The sequence below is a fragment of the Phaethon lepturus genome, unplaced genomic scaffold (genome assembly GCF_000687285.1).
Source record: "Phaethon lepturus isolate BGI_N335 unplaced genomic scaffold, ASM68728v1 scaffold41192, whole genome shotgun sequence".
NCBI classification, from domain to species: domain Eukaryota; kingdom Metazoa; phylum Chordata; class Aves; order Phaethontiformes; family Phaethontidae; genus Phaethon; species Phaethon lepturus.
The window spans coordinates 24,097-41,071 of record NW_010524863.1 but is presented as its reverse complement, the minus strand read 5'-3'; the positions used below and the strand labels follow the sequence as shown (position 1 = coordinate 41,071).

Sequence of the window (16,975 nt, the reverse complement as noted above, 5' to 3'; positions counted from 1 at the left end):
TGGCGGGGGAGGTCAAGTTTCGGACCTTGCTAGTTGTTTGTGATTTCTTTGTCTGAAACACCCACTCCCATCTTCAGAGAGTCTTTCTCAAAAAAAAACACCACAGAAAATTTGTTTTTAAACACATAAGAAAAAGGTGTTACTTTTTTTTTCATGATAAGAAGCCTTCTAAAATGATGTTTTACTTAAGAAGAGTTTTCATATGAATAAATTAGTACACTTTTCTAACATATTTCTGTATGCATATATTTAAGTTATGTGTTCTTCAAAGTAAAATACTTTCCAGGGTTTATCTTAAGGTACCCTTAGAGCTTTTGCTTCTGACTAGAATAGAAAGCTCTCTATGTTTTTGTACTCACAGTGTGACTGTACCAAATACCAGAACAGCAACAGGATTCAGATTTTTGGGATGGTGGTCAGTGTAGAAGCTATTTCAGACCTGGACATCAGGAGTAGAATATATTTTGTTTCTCTCTTTGACTTTTGTGCCACAGGGTTACTTGTGTTAACTGTAATCGTATGGAAGAGCATGCAGAAATAGTTGCATTCCTAACTTTAGTATGGTTTTCTGTGACAAACCGTAAGATGAAAGTATTATAGAGGTTTATTTTCATTTGGGTGTTGATATGGAAATTTTAAACTGATTTGTTAATTATGAATAACTCTGGCTCTAGAGGACCTAGAAGAGTGAATGATCTTGCTTGCTGTTTTGCAATATCAGTCTAAAATTACCTAAATAGTTTTCAGTTCAGTGTTGAGCTTCTTTGTTCTTATAAGAAAGATGAGGACAGACTTCAGCAGTGTCTGTTGCGATAGGACAAGGGGTAATCGTTTTAAACTAAAAGAGGGGAGATTCAGACTCAATATAAGGAAGAAGTTTTTGACCATGAGGGTGATGAACCCCTGGCCCAGGTTGCCCAGAGAGGTGGGAGATGCCCCATCCCTAGAAACATCGCAGGTCAGGCTGGACGGGGCTTTGAGCAACCTGATCATGTTGAAGATGTCCTTGCTCATGGCAGGGAGGTTGGACTACATGGCCTTGAAAGGTCCCTTCCTGCCCAAATTGTTCCATGATTTGTTCTTAATGCTTTTGTTGGGGTTTGGGGTCATTGACTTCATGCTGATTATTCTCATTTGTTGTTGACTTTCAGATGGGACACCCAGGCATGCCACATTACCCTCCAATGGGAATGCACCCTATGGGTCAGAGACCACCAAATATGCCACCAGTTCCACATGGGATGATGCCTCAGATGATGCCCCCCATGGGAGGACCACCAATGGGGCAGGTAAGGCAGTTCCACAAGATTATTTTCGTTCTTTCTTCCCATAATAGTGTCAGGTAATCCCTGAGGTAGGTAAGTCTCATGCAGTAGCTTGCAAATGGTAAGGTTAACAGTTTGGGGTGTTTTGTGCCACAGTCCCTATCCATGTAGAAACTCTTCTCATTTGTAACAGGTAATTGATGCACCTCATGTAACTTTAATTGTAAACAGCCATAGGTATGAATCCATAATTTGTTTTTTATTAAAGCTTTTTGGTAGTTTTAGATTTTGAAGAAGTAAGGTTGTCTTACTAATACTAGGAAAATAAAGTAGTGGTTCTTTTCAGAGGTAACAGTACAGGACTTCATATTTCTTTAATTCTTGGCTAACTCTTACATCTACACAAATGAAAAATACAGGGAGATGCAAGGGAAGAAATAATTACATTTTGAATTTTTGCAGAATTCCTTCTTGAATCCTAGGGAGTGGTTTATCATTCTGTGTATATACAGTTGTTGCTAGTGTCATGTGATTGAAAAATAAACTGAGCCATTCAGATTGACAGTTGTGAACCTGGGCTGGTAGGTAAGAGTAGCGAGAATCATACGTGTGCTTTTTGCAAATCTAAAGCTTTTATTTTCAATAATCAAAGATTTTTTCCTGTGTGGTTTCTGATTAAATTCTCAACTTCTAAAAGAAACAATTCTCTTTCTGGATATAATAAATGTTCTAGTGATACTACCTGTGATGATGGTTTACAAAAGTAGGAACTGAGTGTCATCATCTAGATGAGAGCAGACTGTGGATGGCAAGAAAGATTAACTCTTTGAGAATGGCCCACAAGGTCATGCTGGCAAGTCAGTGTTCTTCCTTTGCAGCACCTTGAATAGACCGTATGTCTTTTTTCTTCTTTTTTAACTGGTATATAAAGACTTGGTAGGAACCTCTTCAGCATGGTTTTGCAGCATATTAGAGCTTCTGGTGTAAAAATAATGCAGTTTTAAAAGATGAGGAGGATTTGACCAGTAGCGTGATGGCTAATAGCATGAGCTTTTGTGTGTGTTCATTAGAAACTTAAGTAGCAATCCTGTCTTAGTCCTCTACTTAACAGTTCTTTTGTAGCTTCTGTTCCACTGTTCTCAGTCTCATACATTGAATATTTCAATCTTTAATATTTTAGTGAGCGATATAGAGAACTCGTGACTCTTCGGTAGATGTAGAGCAAAAAGCTAAAGATAAATGGCATGGCAGAGGGGAGAGGTTCGATTACCCTACAGCCTCAAGGATGGGACAGGATGGTGATATTTTCACACCATGAACTATTGTGCTGGAAGTATCAGCCCATGTTGGCTTGCTTCCTTGCACGATAAACTCTTTCTTCCAGCAGATATCAGAGGTTTATTTGTGAGGCTTTGCAGAATGGGATGTTTTGTAGCTTGTTTTCTCCTTTCTGAGGAGAACCCCTGTAGGACAGGTGACTACTTTGCATAGAGAATAGCAATGGCCTACTGTCAACATCATTCAGAGGAAGATCTTTTGGAAAATAATTAGCTCTCCTTCCCAATTTTTTTTTCCCCTTTGCTGACTTTGGGTTAGTGTTGTGCAGAAACCGAGCAGTACGCAGGGTTTCTTCAGGACCTGAGCCAGGGCTTTGAAGAAGTTTGACATGCTCAGAGTCCCAGAGTAGCGGTGGGGCAAGAGTGCTTTCTTCTCCTGCTTCTACAGGATGGCGAGAAATAGGAGGGGCCGCCTTCCAGTCTTTCCTTCCTCCCTCACCCTCCCAAGAAAACCTTGTGGATTTGAGGGTGGAGCAGTAGCCCTACCACATATCCCTCTCTCCGCACGAGATGCAAGATGAGGAGAGTGGTAACCTGATGCTCCCTGAAGATACAGGGGGATGGGGTCACTTGGCCAGCCTGCCAAGGACAATAAAGGTAAAGGGGCATAACTGAAAGGTTGAAGGGGGTTGACTTCTCAAGACTTTTTTGGGATGAGTGGCCAAAAGTTCATGTTCATAATGACCTAAATTATATATTTTGTTCATTTTGCCACTTTTTTAATGGCTTGTTAGTTCTTAAAAGCTAGGATCAGCAAAAATAATGGGAAACATGCAAGATATTAAACACTTTTTCAGTAGCATTTTTGACATCTTTTCAGTGCATCACTTCCGTGATGCATAACTTCTGCATAACTATCCTTTTGAGACTATAAGCATAAATATTTAAGCAAAAGCTAGCTTATCTGAGTCGCAGTTCTGTGGGTTTTTTGGTCTCGTTGGACCACCCAGCAAACTCGGATACAGGTCTAAACTCAAACTTTTTATTTCTGTAGTGTGGTATGACCCCATTACCAAGTTCACACTGTTACATGGTTTAATACTGTATGTCTACGTTGAGGTTTTTTTACCATACTTTTAAAAAAAGCAGTTCATAATTGTGTTAGAGTTTTGATGTTTAAATTTAATAGCTCTCTCCATCTTGAAGTTGTTTGCAGACATTCATTCTTCTAGTGTCCCTGTAAAGTGTTTCTTCCTATTTGTGAGGTAAGAGGAAAGGGAGACAGTTTGAAAGTTGTCAAAAAATGTGAGCAGAACTAATCTTAGATTCTGAGTTTACCTTCCCTTTGTTTAGTTTGTTCTGTGTGGCTTGTAATTTTGCAGAAATCTTTCCCAACCTTTGTTTTTTCCTGCTTTAACTTAGGATTTCAGTAATACCTTACTAACAGATCACACATCATTTGCTGTTGTTCTTTTGTAGTTTAAATGGTCATCTTTATTAAAATTTCCTATCAGACTTTGGAATACTGTAGACATGTTATTCCTAATGTTCATTTTGTAGGAGTGTAATGAAGGGAATGAGAATTCTACAAACCCATCCTTCTTCTTGTTGCCAAGTGCTTAAAAGGTGGTTTTGTTGTTTTTTTTTATTAAAAACTAGTACCAGGTAATTGCTTTTAAATAAAAAAAAAAAAGTTTAAAATATCATAAAATACATCTGAAATGCTATTTAATTATAGATGCCTGGAATGATGCAGTCAGTAATGCCTGGAATGATGATGTCTCACATGTCCCAAGCTGCTATGCAGCCTACAGTTCCGGTGAGTTTAACTGAACTTTTCTGGTTTTTAAAAGCTCTTTGTGTTGGTTGCTGTCGTTGCTTCAGAATGGGTATGCCTTTATTTTCTTGAATTGGATTATGAAAAAGATATTGCTAATTGCAATGAAGTTTTACCTAGCTCTTGAATTATTGTTAAAAATACAATTTTTGTGAGAGGCGGAGCTAGTAATTGTTGATGTCCTGTGGATTTTCACCATCCTTTAAACTCTTCTCTGTAACTGTGTCTGATTTTCTCTTCTTTCTGTCTGGATTCTGCTTCCCATAATGCTTCCCACACCTCTGGCCTCTTCCCTTGTCCCTTACCTGCTTGTAGCTTGGCAGGAACCAGTGTGAACTCTGGCTGTTTGGAGGGAGGGCTAATTGTCTGGCCACTATATATCTGATTTTTCGTAAAAGCTTCTGAAATTCAGCGCATTTGAGATCTTGAGTAAAGTTTGCTGAAATAGGTAAAGGTATGAGGAAGTAATGTGGGTGGAAATGGAGAAGGAAGAGTTAACAGATATTACAGATGAAGTTTCTGAGGTGGAGAAGGCTAAATTTCTTTCCTATTAACATGATCTTTTTGGAGATTTAAAGTAACTGCAGGAGATGCACTTAAAAGCAGTTCTATCCACTTAAATTTAGAAATAAATTATTTTTGTTACCATGCGGGTACTGCATCCCCAAGTCACATTTCATCCTGTAGAACTCTGAACTTTTCTACAGTGCTAAGCACAAAACCTTTGCTGCTGCTTTTGTTGACTGTTTCAAAAAATAAGTTGGTTAATAGTTCACTTCTTTTTCATTAAGTGTTTGCTGAAAGGAAATCTTTAATTTATCTACTAAATGTGCTATGTGTAACCAGATGTATTGTGTTAAGTGGTCCATCTGCCTTCTAGAGTAATGAGAGAAAAATCACAAAGATGCAAAGTTTCTGCAAAATAAGTAGAGAAGGGACTGTTAGGAAAAGGATGTAACATCATCTTGACGTGTACTAGATGGCTGAGAATTCATACCAGAGAAGGGATACATCCCCATACAGAGAAGGGATGTTAATTATCTTAACAGCAGAGAAAAACTCAAGTTTAGTGCTTGGGCTTTATCAGACACTAGAGAATCTGCCTGCTAGTTACAAGTGTGCTTCTCCCTGCTGTCCTCTGTTTAATGAGATGTGAGTGTATGTTTACAGCCGTAGTGTAATTTAAGTAACAGTCAGTAACTCCTTAGGCAAATTCTTGGGAACTGTGCTTCATTAGTTCTTGTGCTTGTGTAGTTACTTCCTAATGCACTGAATATTTTAGAAGCTACCAAGCAGGAAGGATGTTAGTGATTTTCCTCTGTTTCCCATACAGAAGTTGTTACAATCTTCTGACTAGAAAATTTTCAAATGGAAAATTTTGAAAGAATTTCAGACCTTCAGAGAAAAATCTTAAAAACACTATGGCCAAAAGAGATGTAAAAGGGGAGGGAGGGAACAGTGCTAAAATCAGTCTAATTTTGAATTTTAGTGTATGTTTTTACATGTTTTGGCAAGAGGGCAGCTAATTTGGTTTTCTAATACGGTATTAGGAGTAAATTTTGATTGAATTAAGTCTGTGGGTATATGGTATTTAGGAGGTAAAGTAGCATGGCAGAGGGCTTCAGCTCTTAATTTTGCCCTTAACTCTCTTGGCAGTGATAGCAGGAGCTCACACCTTTGTGCCATGTGTTTGAGAAGGCATTTGTCTGTCATGGCAGAATTCTTGTCCCTCTCTGCTATTGCATGTGTAACACAGCCTGGAAAGTGTTTCAAAAATAAAAGACTGATTTTACCACTTCCTAATTAGAAATAATTTGTAGATAAGTAAAAAATTGTGATCTTCTTTGCAGCCCTGGTGATTTGCTTGGTAAGCTTCATGAGATTATTGACTTGTTACAATGTTGGCTGTCTGGAAAATACCTTCTTCAAGTGTAAAATGTAATCTAAAGCTCACTGAGGCCAACTGAATGATATATGCTGATGTCAGGGCTCTTTAGTCTTGACTGTTTCATCCAAATGTGGTGGTCTTTCAAACCACTCCCTACGCAGGTTTGCTGTCTGTTTTGTCATTTACAGAAGTGTTTACTTCCAGAAAGCTGATTAGAACCAGTGTAGTTCCTAAAAGTGATTATTTCAGTCAGATTAGTGCTCTTACAATGCACAGCAAATTAGAGTGGAACTTGGAAAAGTAAACTGAGGCACAAGAAAAGAAACATGTCAGAAGGATTACGTAGCAGAGACACAAATTTAACTATGGCCTTGCTTAACTGACAGTCCTTACGCTTAAAGACATATGTGTGCACGCAGAGTAGCTGAGATTTTTTTAATACACAGAATGCACTTTAAAGGCCTGCATTTTGTTAATGATTCACCTGGTTTAGTCCTGTTAGATAATATCAAACATAATACGATTTCTTTTCTCTTTAACAAATTTTACATTTTTTACTTAAATTTTTTATTGGAATCAACTTTGTAGAAGAGAGATGAAAGGTAAACCCTAGCAAAGGATAAACCTGCAAGCAATATTTTTGCGTACAGGAAAAGAAATTGGGAAAACTCTATTTGAATTCTGTTAATCTTTTTCTTTAGTTTGAAAATTTTCAAAAAGGGTATCTGTAAGAGCTTTGGTTAGTTGCAAGCAGTTTTATGAATGCAACAAATTCAACACTAATATGTTCAAAGGCTTGAGGCAATTATAACAGAAGCCTACTAAGCTACTCCAGCAGAAATTCAGAACATAATTTTTTTTTTTTTCTTCTTTTCCCTCCTCCCAGCCTACTTCTTTGGGAGATGAAGACGTGTATTGGAAAGATGGCAAGGGACCCCTTGATATATTTTAGTGTATAAATTGCCTTTCTGAAAAGTAGTTTGATGTTCCTAATCACTTACTTAAGGAGCAGTAATAATTAAGCAGGCAATGGGAAGCTAGGAATCCATATTTAAGGCAGTAGAGCATTTTGTTGCTGAAAGCACTTGTTTGCATATGTACTGTATTTATTGATGGTTTAATTACAATTGCACTCAGTACTTAAATGTCTGTTGATTGTTCCTACAGCCAGGGGTGAACAGTATGGATGCACAAGTAGGTAAGTATAAACAATTTGTTACCATTTCAAAATATTTCACCAGAATTAGGTGAAGTGTTTAAAAAAAAAAAAACACAATCATACTTTCCTGTAAAATGTGATGTAGCATTTCAGTAACTGACATCTTCATTAATTCCCAGAAAAATTTTTTTTCTTTCAAACACTGATTAATTAATCTTTATATAGAAAAATAAAGCAACCAAGCCCTTTTTAAAATTAATGTTTTAAATTTTATTTTTCAGGTGTAACGCCTCCTGGAACTCAGGTAATTGAAAACCAAAATTCTAAAAGATTTTAATAGCAGTGTGGTGTTGTGCATACATGGCTTTACAGGTTTAAAAGAATACCTTGTATCTTATTTTTCTTATCATATGGAGCTTCTTTGCTTTATTTGACTGTCAGCCTATAATTAATGTTAAAATTAATAGTTCCAAATGTGTTTCTTATTTGTCAGGGACATACAGATTTCATGATCTTTTTATGTGACTGTAGTAAAAAAATTTTTTTGAAGAAATTTAAGCTTGAGCTAAACTAGATATGCATTTCTGCTGTATTTCTAGTTCTTCTAGTATGCAGGGCAGCAATATGAGACATTTCTTGTGGTGCTTTTAGGTCTTTTTGCCCTACCTGAGCATGAAGTGAATTGTAGCCTAGATACCCATGTTACTTTAAAGCTGAATTGTTTAAGATTTAAATCTTCGCAAGTGTTGGGCTGGATAGCTACTCAGGGTGAAGTTGGGGTTTTATTTGCACTGAAGAAGATTGAAGGTTATTCCTCTTACTGCATTTCCTCTTTTTTTTTTTTTTTTTTTTTGTCCTTCCATATCAGGGACCAGTTCATAAGCAGATTTTTATTTTACTTATGTTTGGATAATGTTTTACCTGTTACATATTAATGAATATTTTGCTGTGGCAGTTCTAATAGGTATAGGAGAATTTGGTAGACAATGATTAAGTCTTCCTTGCTGTTTCTTAATGCAGCTGTGCTTAGCAGGAGAAGCCAGGTTCAAGGTTCTGGTATTATTCAGTCCCATGTGATTTATTTGAACCAGCTTGCTGAGAGTTTTGTTACCAAACACTTTAACAATAAAAAGAGAATAGCCTATATAGTTACCCAGTAATTATTTTGAAAACATCACTGTTGTTATGGGTCTCATTGGTGATTTAGCTTAACTTCTACCCCCAAAGTCTTGACATTATTTGAAATTTGCTTTGTTAGTGTCTCCTTCCATGTTTGTGGGAACATAGCATAATTCAGTAGCTTAAGTAGGAATAAATATTGGGTAGGTTGCATGGAAGGTGATTTAGCATAGGTTGAACTTCTAAGCAGAAAGGTGACTTGGAGGCCAAATGTACTTCATTGGGTGATTTTTCAGTACTGTTCCAGCTTTCCATCAGATGGGAAGTTGCTGATGAAACAGAACTGGTGCTGTAAATCTCAACATTGAAACTTCTGAATCGTGAATTAATGTAACTTTGTATTGAGGTAGGCAGGTCACCTGGAAGTGATCTCAAATTTTAATTTGTCTTTCATGGTACCTTGAATGACCATGAATAACTTTCACTCACTATCAGATTTCTATTTAAAATTTTGTAAGTATTAAATTACTTCTCCAGAAGGTATCCCAGACATTTACCTTTAGTTTTTAAGATGATGAAGAAAAAAGTTTGGCTAGATAACCAAGAGGTGGAATCTGTAAAAACAGTCATGTGGCCTCAAAGATACCCCACTGTAAGGTTTTTTTTGGCTGTTGCTTCAAAATTTGGGGACCTTGTACCTAGCTGAATTATTAAATGTCGGCAAATATCAATTGTCCTTTTATTTCTATGAGACTTGCATTCTGTGTAATTGAATGAGGCAATTGAACCTATGAAAGATTGTTTTTCCTCAGCCATATCCAGGAACTGAAACAGAGTAGATGTCTAAAGCTGTGTTTTGCCAGCCCTAATTTCAGAGAGTTTATATAAACTGTTGATGAAAAGCAGTTGGGAGGCACTCCTCAGTTCACACTAAACTCTTAAAGCCAGAATCTTTTTGAAGCAAATTTTTCTTAGTTTTGAAAACATAGTGTGCTTCTGGGACTTTCACTTGAAGTTGTTAGAGTCAGATCACATTCATTTTTGCTTGCTTTTCTGATGGTAGTTGACTGCCTTGGATTGCTGAATGGGAGGGGGCTGTCAGAGACTCTTAATAGCTCTTGTCACAAAGTAGTGGTTTCTTGAAAACAATACTGACTTAAATGTGTTTAGATTTTTGGCTTGCTGTCTTTCCTTTGCTGCTGAATTACTTAGTATATTTAATGTACGTGTTCAAATGAAAAACGAATATTAACCAGAATGTCTTTTCAGAGCTCTGTTTTGTTTCGCCCTCAGACAACACATCCCGTAGTTTGTGCAGCCCAGCAAACTGCCACAACCAACAGTTCTGTTAATGAAGAGCACTCTAAACAGGTTTATCGGATTTCCACTTGTATTTAACTTTTTAGTGGCTTTGATAGCATCTTGGCCAGCAATTATTGTTCATAATTAATGGTATCTTTTATTTTTACTAGAAATCTACATGGACAGAACACAAATCACCTGATGGAAGAACATATTACTATAATACTGAAACAAAGCAGTCTACATGGGAGAAGCCAGATGATCTCAAAACACCTGCCGAGGTGAACTAAATTCAGATGAAGATTACTGTACTGTGTGCATTTGTGCAAACACAAGAATTTCCTAGCATAAGTATCATGCAGGAGGATGGCTGTGCCAATAGATCTTCTGTTCCAATGGGAGCAAAATCTTAAAATAAGAAATGCTGCAAAAGTGTTTATATCGCATTCCTTATGTTGTTGGAACTTGAGGCTGCAAAATGGACAAAACTCCGTTTTCATCAATTTTTCATCAAAATGGACATTTTTCATCAATTTTTAGATAAATCTTCCGTATTAGAAAATGGCTTTCTTAAATATTTACATGAGTAATGTGTATGTGTTTATCTCTAGGGGGGGTATTTTCCTTGGAAAGTATATACCTTGTATTCATTGATCCTTAAGTTATTTCTTTGTGTAGTGTTTCTGTCTTCACTTCTAGCTATCCTTTTAATTTAAAAACACCATTGTAATTTTGATATTATGTTTTTGTTTTCTATCCATTAGCAATTGTTGTCTAAGTGTCCCTGGAAAGAGTATAAATCTGATTCTGGAAAGCCCTACTATTATAATTCCCAAACAAAGGAATCGCGCTGGGCAAAACCCAAGGAGCTTGAGGATCTTGAAGGTAATGTTAAGAAAAAATAGTAGGGAGAGCAGCAGTGAGTTGTAAGCTGTGCATGGGCATGAGTTTGGGCAAAAATTTGGCATCAAAGCATGGCAGTCAAACTTGTGTTAGAAGTGAAATCCACTGAAATAAGCTATATGTAGTAGAATTAATGCAGTCTGAGATTTCTATGGAGCAGTCTTGTCTCCTGCGTCCACACCACCTCATCACCATCCCTGTGTCCATTATACCCGTAGTTCTTCCCTATTTATGTGGCAGGAGCATCATCTCCCCCTCATGTCCCTGAACAGGAAGAGGCTTAGGATGTGAGGTGCTGTGGCTTGTTCAGGGCTACATGCATGCTGTCTGCAGGTAACGCTTCAAGTCTTTCTTCGTTTTAGGGCTATTGTAGGATTTGAGTCTTAGGTTGCCACCAATCCTTTGGAAATTTGTAGGAACCTAGTAGGATTTCTGAAGGGGTTTAGGTTGATAGGGGAAGACAAGAGGCAGGGGGACGACTGTACTAATCCTCATTTGCTTCGGAAACCTGGGTGGAAGGGTGCTGGACTTTTGAGTACTGTATAGCTTATAATTGAGTAAGAATTACATTTTGTTTCGGTGTCTTGGAAGAATTTTGGAAACAGTAATGTATTTCATACTCAAAGAAGTAGTACTGGCTGTCTGCTGAAAGCCAAAATTGTGTGTAAGGATTTGCTTAGGTATCAATTTGCTTTTAACTTTTGACAAATTATTTTGATAAACTATGATGTGGCAAAAATACTAGTAATTTTTTTATACCCTTCTGTATTACAAAGGCAGTGTCCCCTTTTGTACAAACATCATACGATGCTATGCTCCTGTTTTTCACTTTTAGCGCGGTTTTGTTTGGTATTGTAAGGCAAATAAGATCTTGATGAAAAAATCTACAAAATCAGCTGGGGTAAGAAATTAGTATTTAAAAAAGTACTATGAAGAATAAGCATCAGTGACTGTTAGAATAAAAAAGGAGGAAAGATGTGTTTCAGTAGACATGACTTTATCTGTTCTTTAAACTAGTCTTTTAAAGTTGAAATAGTTATTTTAAACCAAGAAGTCATTTTTATATACCCTAATCTTTATTTAATGGGATTTCTAAATTTTGTTCTAGTCTACATTTATGTCAGTCTTTAAAGGGTACAAATATTAAAATTATTGATCGTAACAAAAATATTTAAAGCTATGCTTTTATTAAATCATGTTAACAGTAACTTTTTTACTATGCCTATATGAACTATTTTTGAAGCTATATTTTGATTGTTTTTTCCCCTCTCTCCTCTAGCAATGATTAAAGCTGAAGAAAACAGGTATGTTTTTAATGGCATGCTAATGTTTTTTACATTAGTCTGCCATTTCTTAAAAATGGAATCTAGTCCTTGAATCTTAAAACATTCTCCATGCAGTTTTTCATTCCAAATAGTGGCTTACTATATAAAACCTTAAATAATATATTCTAGATTTCTTTTTAACTGAAATGATTGATCTGCACAGATACAGTTTCAGTAAAGCATTTCTTTTCTCTGAGCCAGGATTGGTTTGTGTTCTTTGGAGATACAATCTTTACTAGATGTAAACCTTTAATTTTGTACTTGTAACTCGCTTAAACTACAGGTTTCCCTAAAGCTTTAAGTTGTCCCATGCTTGTACGTGACTGTTCCTGTTTTTTGATACCTGTAGCACAAAGCCTGAAGAATCGACTCCCACATCTACTCCAGCTGCTGCAGCTGAAGCAACAAACACAACCACCGCAGCCACAACTGCTGCTGAAACTGCCGCAGCTGTTACTACCACCACTGCTACTTCTGCAGCAACAGCAGCCTCTGAAGCAGAATCTGCTGCAGCTGCTTCTGTGGTAGAAAATGAGAGTACCAGCACAGCCGCAGCTGAGGAACAAGCAACTTCTGCACCTGCTGCACAGGAACAGAGTGGAGAAACTGCAGCTAATGCAGCAGACGACTCTTCCAAGCAGGAGGCTTCAGCAGAGTAAGTGAAATTACAAAGCAAGTGGCGCTGCTGCAGTTTTGTATTTCTTCTAGGATCTGGTTTATCTTCAATTGTAAGTGGTGAAGCTTCTTTGACAGTTAGCCGTTTCTCCAGTGAAACGTGAGCGTGAATCAATGGCTGCAGAGAAGAATAATGAGTAAGAAAGAGAGGAAGAAGTATTAAATGTATTTTTAAAAAAATTGACATGCTCCCCTTGCCAACCCTCTCCCAAAGCTCTTAAACCCTGCGGAGAACATTAGTGGCTTGAACATTTCATGAATTTTTCAATAGCTGTGAGAGTTTGCCAGGGTAATGTTATATGTTTACCCTGTGTGTTTCCTCTTCAATAGATCTGTGCGATTGGCTGTCGTTAGAAGAAGATGCAATACTAAATAGACTTTTATCTGTTCCACCAGAAATGAGATCCTTTGTTTCTTAATAATGGAGAATTGATTATGTGGTGAATTGCAGCTTAATATTTTTATAATTCAAACAGAAAAGAAACATGCTGTGGGGGATTATAGCTATCAGGAGATAATTAAGGGCGAGGCATATTTTTAGGCACTCCCCTTTATATTTTTATATAATATATATGTAAATATTCCCACTAAATGTCATCATTATATTTTTATGAATAATTTCTAGATAACTTGAGCAGATAGCCAGTTGCATAAGTGATAATACTTTTCTGAAATAATTTGCCTTTTTTCATCAATTGTATATGGTGTCTGTAAAGGAAGAGTCTTGTACAAATTGTTTGTACAAGTGTTTATCATGTGTAGCATTATTATTTTTCTTTGAGTTGCTATTTAAAAAAACTCATTCTATCTGATTATGGTAGTTATTACTCTTCAGTGGCTCGAACTTAAAAAATGCTTAAATAATAAAATTACTGATTTTTGTGTATAGTGCTGCTTCAAAGAAGGAGGACGACGATGCCCAACCAGTTAAAAAAACCTATACCTGGAATACAAAGGAAGAAGCAAAGCAAGCATTTAAAGAACTCTTAAAAGAAAAGGTATTTCAACTGTTCTTCATGGTTTATTGAACTACCAAAACTTCATTTGCCAGAAATTGCTAGACTTTTTTTTTTGTGAAGAATTTCTAACGGTTGTGGAAGAGGACTTTTGTACTAGGCAAGAAATGAGGGAAAAGAAAGCTACAATGAAAACAATACAGAGTTTAAACTTTTTTCAGCTCTTTGGGTGAGGGCGGAGCTGTTGAGTTTTCACTGGGGCTCTCAGTTATTTCTTATTTTCATCTTTTTACATTATCCCCACATTGTAATGCAAACGTGTAATCTGGTCTTTGTCCAAAATTCAAACTGGAACAGTGAGTGATTTGATGGATAGCTTCACTTAGATGCTTCATAGGCAGTGTAGAGGTCCATATGGAAAAAGGACAAACCGCTAGATTTAGTATGTGGTGTTTCCATAAGCTAATATGATTTAAGGACACATTTCCCACCTCCTCCATGAAGTAGTAATTCTAAAACTGTATTTAAGCATTGTGGAAATGATGGTTGCAAATATTTTTGTCTGACAGTGAGGTACATTTCTAATAAGTGTTGCCTGATTGTCTAAGTTCTCTATTTTTTATCTTTGCTTTAAAGATGGAGCTGCAGTGAAAGTAAAATGGCTTTGATTTTCTCTCAGATTATATGGGGTCTGTTTGTGTTTTGTCTAGTGAGTCAACATAGTTGTATAGTAGACAAACTTTCAGAAGAATTTGTTGTAGAAATAGAAATAATCCCAAAAATACCTTGTTTTGTTTTCCATGTTGACCGTGAATATTTTTTTTTTTAAATTGTGACTAAGAATGATGTCCTAACCTTGAAAGTGTAATGCATTTTTTTTCTTGTAAAGGCTATTTTTTAAGGAATCTGTCATTGTTCGATGTTGATTCCATATCTTATTACTTAATGATTGAATGTTTTCACAGCGAGTACCATCCAATGCTTCTTGGGAGCAAGCTATGAAAATGATCATTAATGATCCTAGATACAGGTACTGCTTGATTCTTTCCTCATTACATTTCTACACAAATTCTATTTTAAGCAGTTTGACTTTACTGATGTAACTTGATTGTTTTATTTGTTGATAATAGATATTTGTGCATTTGTGAACGTGTACCTTTGTCAGGGAACTTTGTTCCTCTACTACATAAAGAAATGCAAGTCCTAGGCTTAACTTTTTCCTTTGGAAAGATGTGGTGGTTTTTGTGTTTTATGCTCTTTAAATTGTTCTTTTGTTAATAAAAGCATGCATTTACAATGACGGAGCTAAAGACCTTCTAGGTTACTTTTTTAAATGGGTGGCTGCTAGAAACATTGGCAGAGAAGTGGTTGCTATCCATGATAAAAATAGCATTGTAATGTGAAATGCGTGAATGCAACCTGAAAGGATGATAGTAGTTTGTGTTTTATTATTAACTGCTTTTATTAGTAAGTGCTTGTTTTTACTGCTTTTTTTGAAAAGATCTTCCATAATCCTGAGGGAGAGGCAGTGAGATGACTGGCCATTTAGATTGTATTTAATTTTGTCTCAAAAATCTGGATTATTCAAGTCTGTTACCTTTGGGCTCTTTGGTTTTGTTTTTCCACTTTAATTCCCTTTTGTATAATTGACGTTGTTTTCTTTTTCTTTGATATGAAGTGCTTTGGCAAAATTAAGTGAAAAAAAGCAAGCCTTTAATGCTTACAAAGTTCAAACAGAAAAAGAAGAGAAAGAAGAAGCAAGATCAAAATACAAAGAAGCTAAAGAATCCTTCCAGCGTTTTCTCGAAAACCATGAAAAGATGACATCCACAACAAGATACAAGTAAGACTGATCTTAAATGAAGTTCCAGCCTTCACTGGCTTGCCAAGTTAATGATCAGATCTTGCTGGCTTGCTCTTGGTGAATGCTAACGTTGTATGCGCTCAGCCTGGAAAAGCCTGTAACTAAAAGTTTTACAGGAACACAAATGTTCTCATTTTCATAGACTCGGGCAAAAAAAATTCTCCTTTTCATAGACCTATGCAAAAAAGACCAGGTGTGCTGATGGTAATGGTTTGAAGTTCTAATAAGTAGAAGTATAAGGTAGTGCTGAGAGGAGTTTTATATTACATCTGCCATTAAGAACAAAGTAGTTCTGATAGCCTGTTCATGGAAGTTCATGCCCAAAGGGAGGTATGTCTAATAAGCCTGTCATTGAAAATTTTATATATCTGATTGCATATAATGTTTGCTAGAACAGTGGCCTGACCATGTGCTAGCCCTCGGATAAAAATACTAATGCAATGCACAGCATGTCAACTTGCATTTCTATAGAGAGGCATGTATTGTGGCATCAGCTTTAGTTTTTAACTGTTTCCTTTGTTTATAAGAGATAGAAAGCTGTCACAGAAAAAGCTGCTGAAGACAGAAAATTAGGGAGATGTCATACAAAAGCATTATGATGTATAACAGAATTCATTTAACGTTATTGTAAGCCAGCGAGACAATTTAAGTCAGTGTTCACCATTAAATGATTGTATGCTTTTTCTTTTTGTACAGAAAAGCTGAACAAATGTTTGGGGAGATGGAAGTCTGGAATGCGATATCTGAGCGTGATCGTCTTGAAATTTATGAAGACGTTTTGTTTTTTCTGTCTAAGAAAGAGAAGGTAACTTCCTTTCAAACTTTTTCACTTGTTATCAGTCACTTAGTTTATACTTCTTAGTAAAGAAATCTTGCAAGCAGTGCAGTTCTTAGTGCTGTTCGTGGACAGTCAAAATGCAAACAGGAGGGGAGGAATCTGTAGGAAAGGCAGGGAGGAGCAAATGAGAATGTTGCTGTGAACCATATACTGCTTACAGGGTACCGGTCAGGTTACCCTCTCTCCAGCGGAAGGGGGAGAGAAAAGAACAGAAGGGAGGCAAGGTTTATCAACTATGAGATCCTGTAGAGTGGGGACTCTTCAGTTTAGAAAGGTGTGATGGGGGAAGGGAACAAAGGAAAAAGCATTGGTGGGACTTTTCATAACTATGACTGGTTTTGTAGATAGGAACTTGGAGGCAATTGTTCCTTATTTCTCATTATACAATACCTAAGGGGTATAATAATGTTAGCAGGCAGAAGGTGACAAATCCTTACCTAAACAAACCACTAGAAGTTCTGTTCCTGCACAGGATGCAACTGAAGTTGGGCAACTAACTGCTGCAGGGTAACGTTTTGGAGATCAAAATTTCCTGAAAAGCTACCTGGCTGAAACTGGGCAAGCATG

General features: G+C 36.7%; 1 protein-coding gene across 1 annotated transcript in view; it reads left to right on the top strand.

Annotated features, from left to right (window-relative positions):
• Positions 1 to 1,151: 1,151 nt before the first annotated feature.
• Positions 1,152 to 16,975, top strand: part of PRPF40A (PRP40 pre-mRNA processing factor 40 homolog A (S. cerevisiae)) — a 24,170-nt gene continuing 8,346 nt past the window's right edge. Inside the window, exons 1-13 of the mRNA XM_010282576.1 lie at positions 1,152 to 1,289; positions 4,281 to 4,361; positions 7,435 to 7,465; positions 7,708 to 7,730; positions 9,839 to 9,916; positions 10,018 to 10,128; positions 10,612 to 10,732; positions 12,030 to 12,054; positions 12,425 to 12,730; positions 13,640 to 13,748; positions 14,672 to 14,736; positions 15,385 to 15,549; positions 16,267 to 16,375. Coding sequence (XP_010280878.1) covers positions 1,152 to 1,289; positions 4,281 to 4,361; positions 7,435 to 7,465; positions 7,708 to 7,730; positions 9,839 to 9,916; positions 10,018 to 10,128; positions 10,612 to 10,732; positions 12,030 to 12,054; positions 12,425 to 12,730; positions 13,640 to 13,748; positions 14,672 to 14,736; positions 15,385 to 15,549; positions 16,267 to 16,375 — 1,362 coding nt within the window. The remainder of the gene's footprint in view (positions 1,290 to 4,280; positions 4,362 to 7,434; positions 7,466 to 7,707; positions 7,731 to 9,838; positions 9,917 to 10,017; positions 10,129 to 10,611; positions 10,733 to 12,029; positions 12,055 to 12,424; positions 12,731 to 13,639; positions 13,749 to 14,671; positions 14,737 to 15,384; positions 15,550 to 16,266; positions 16,376 to 16,975) is intronic.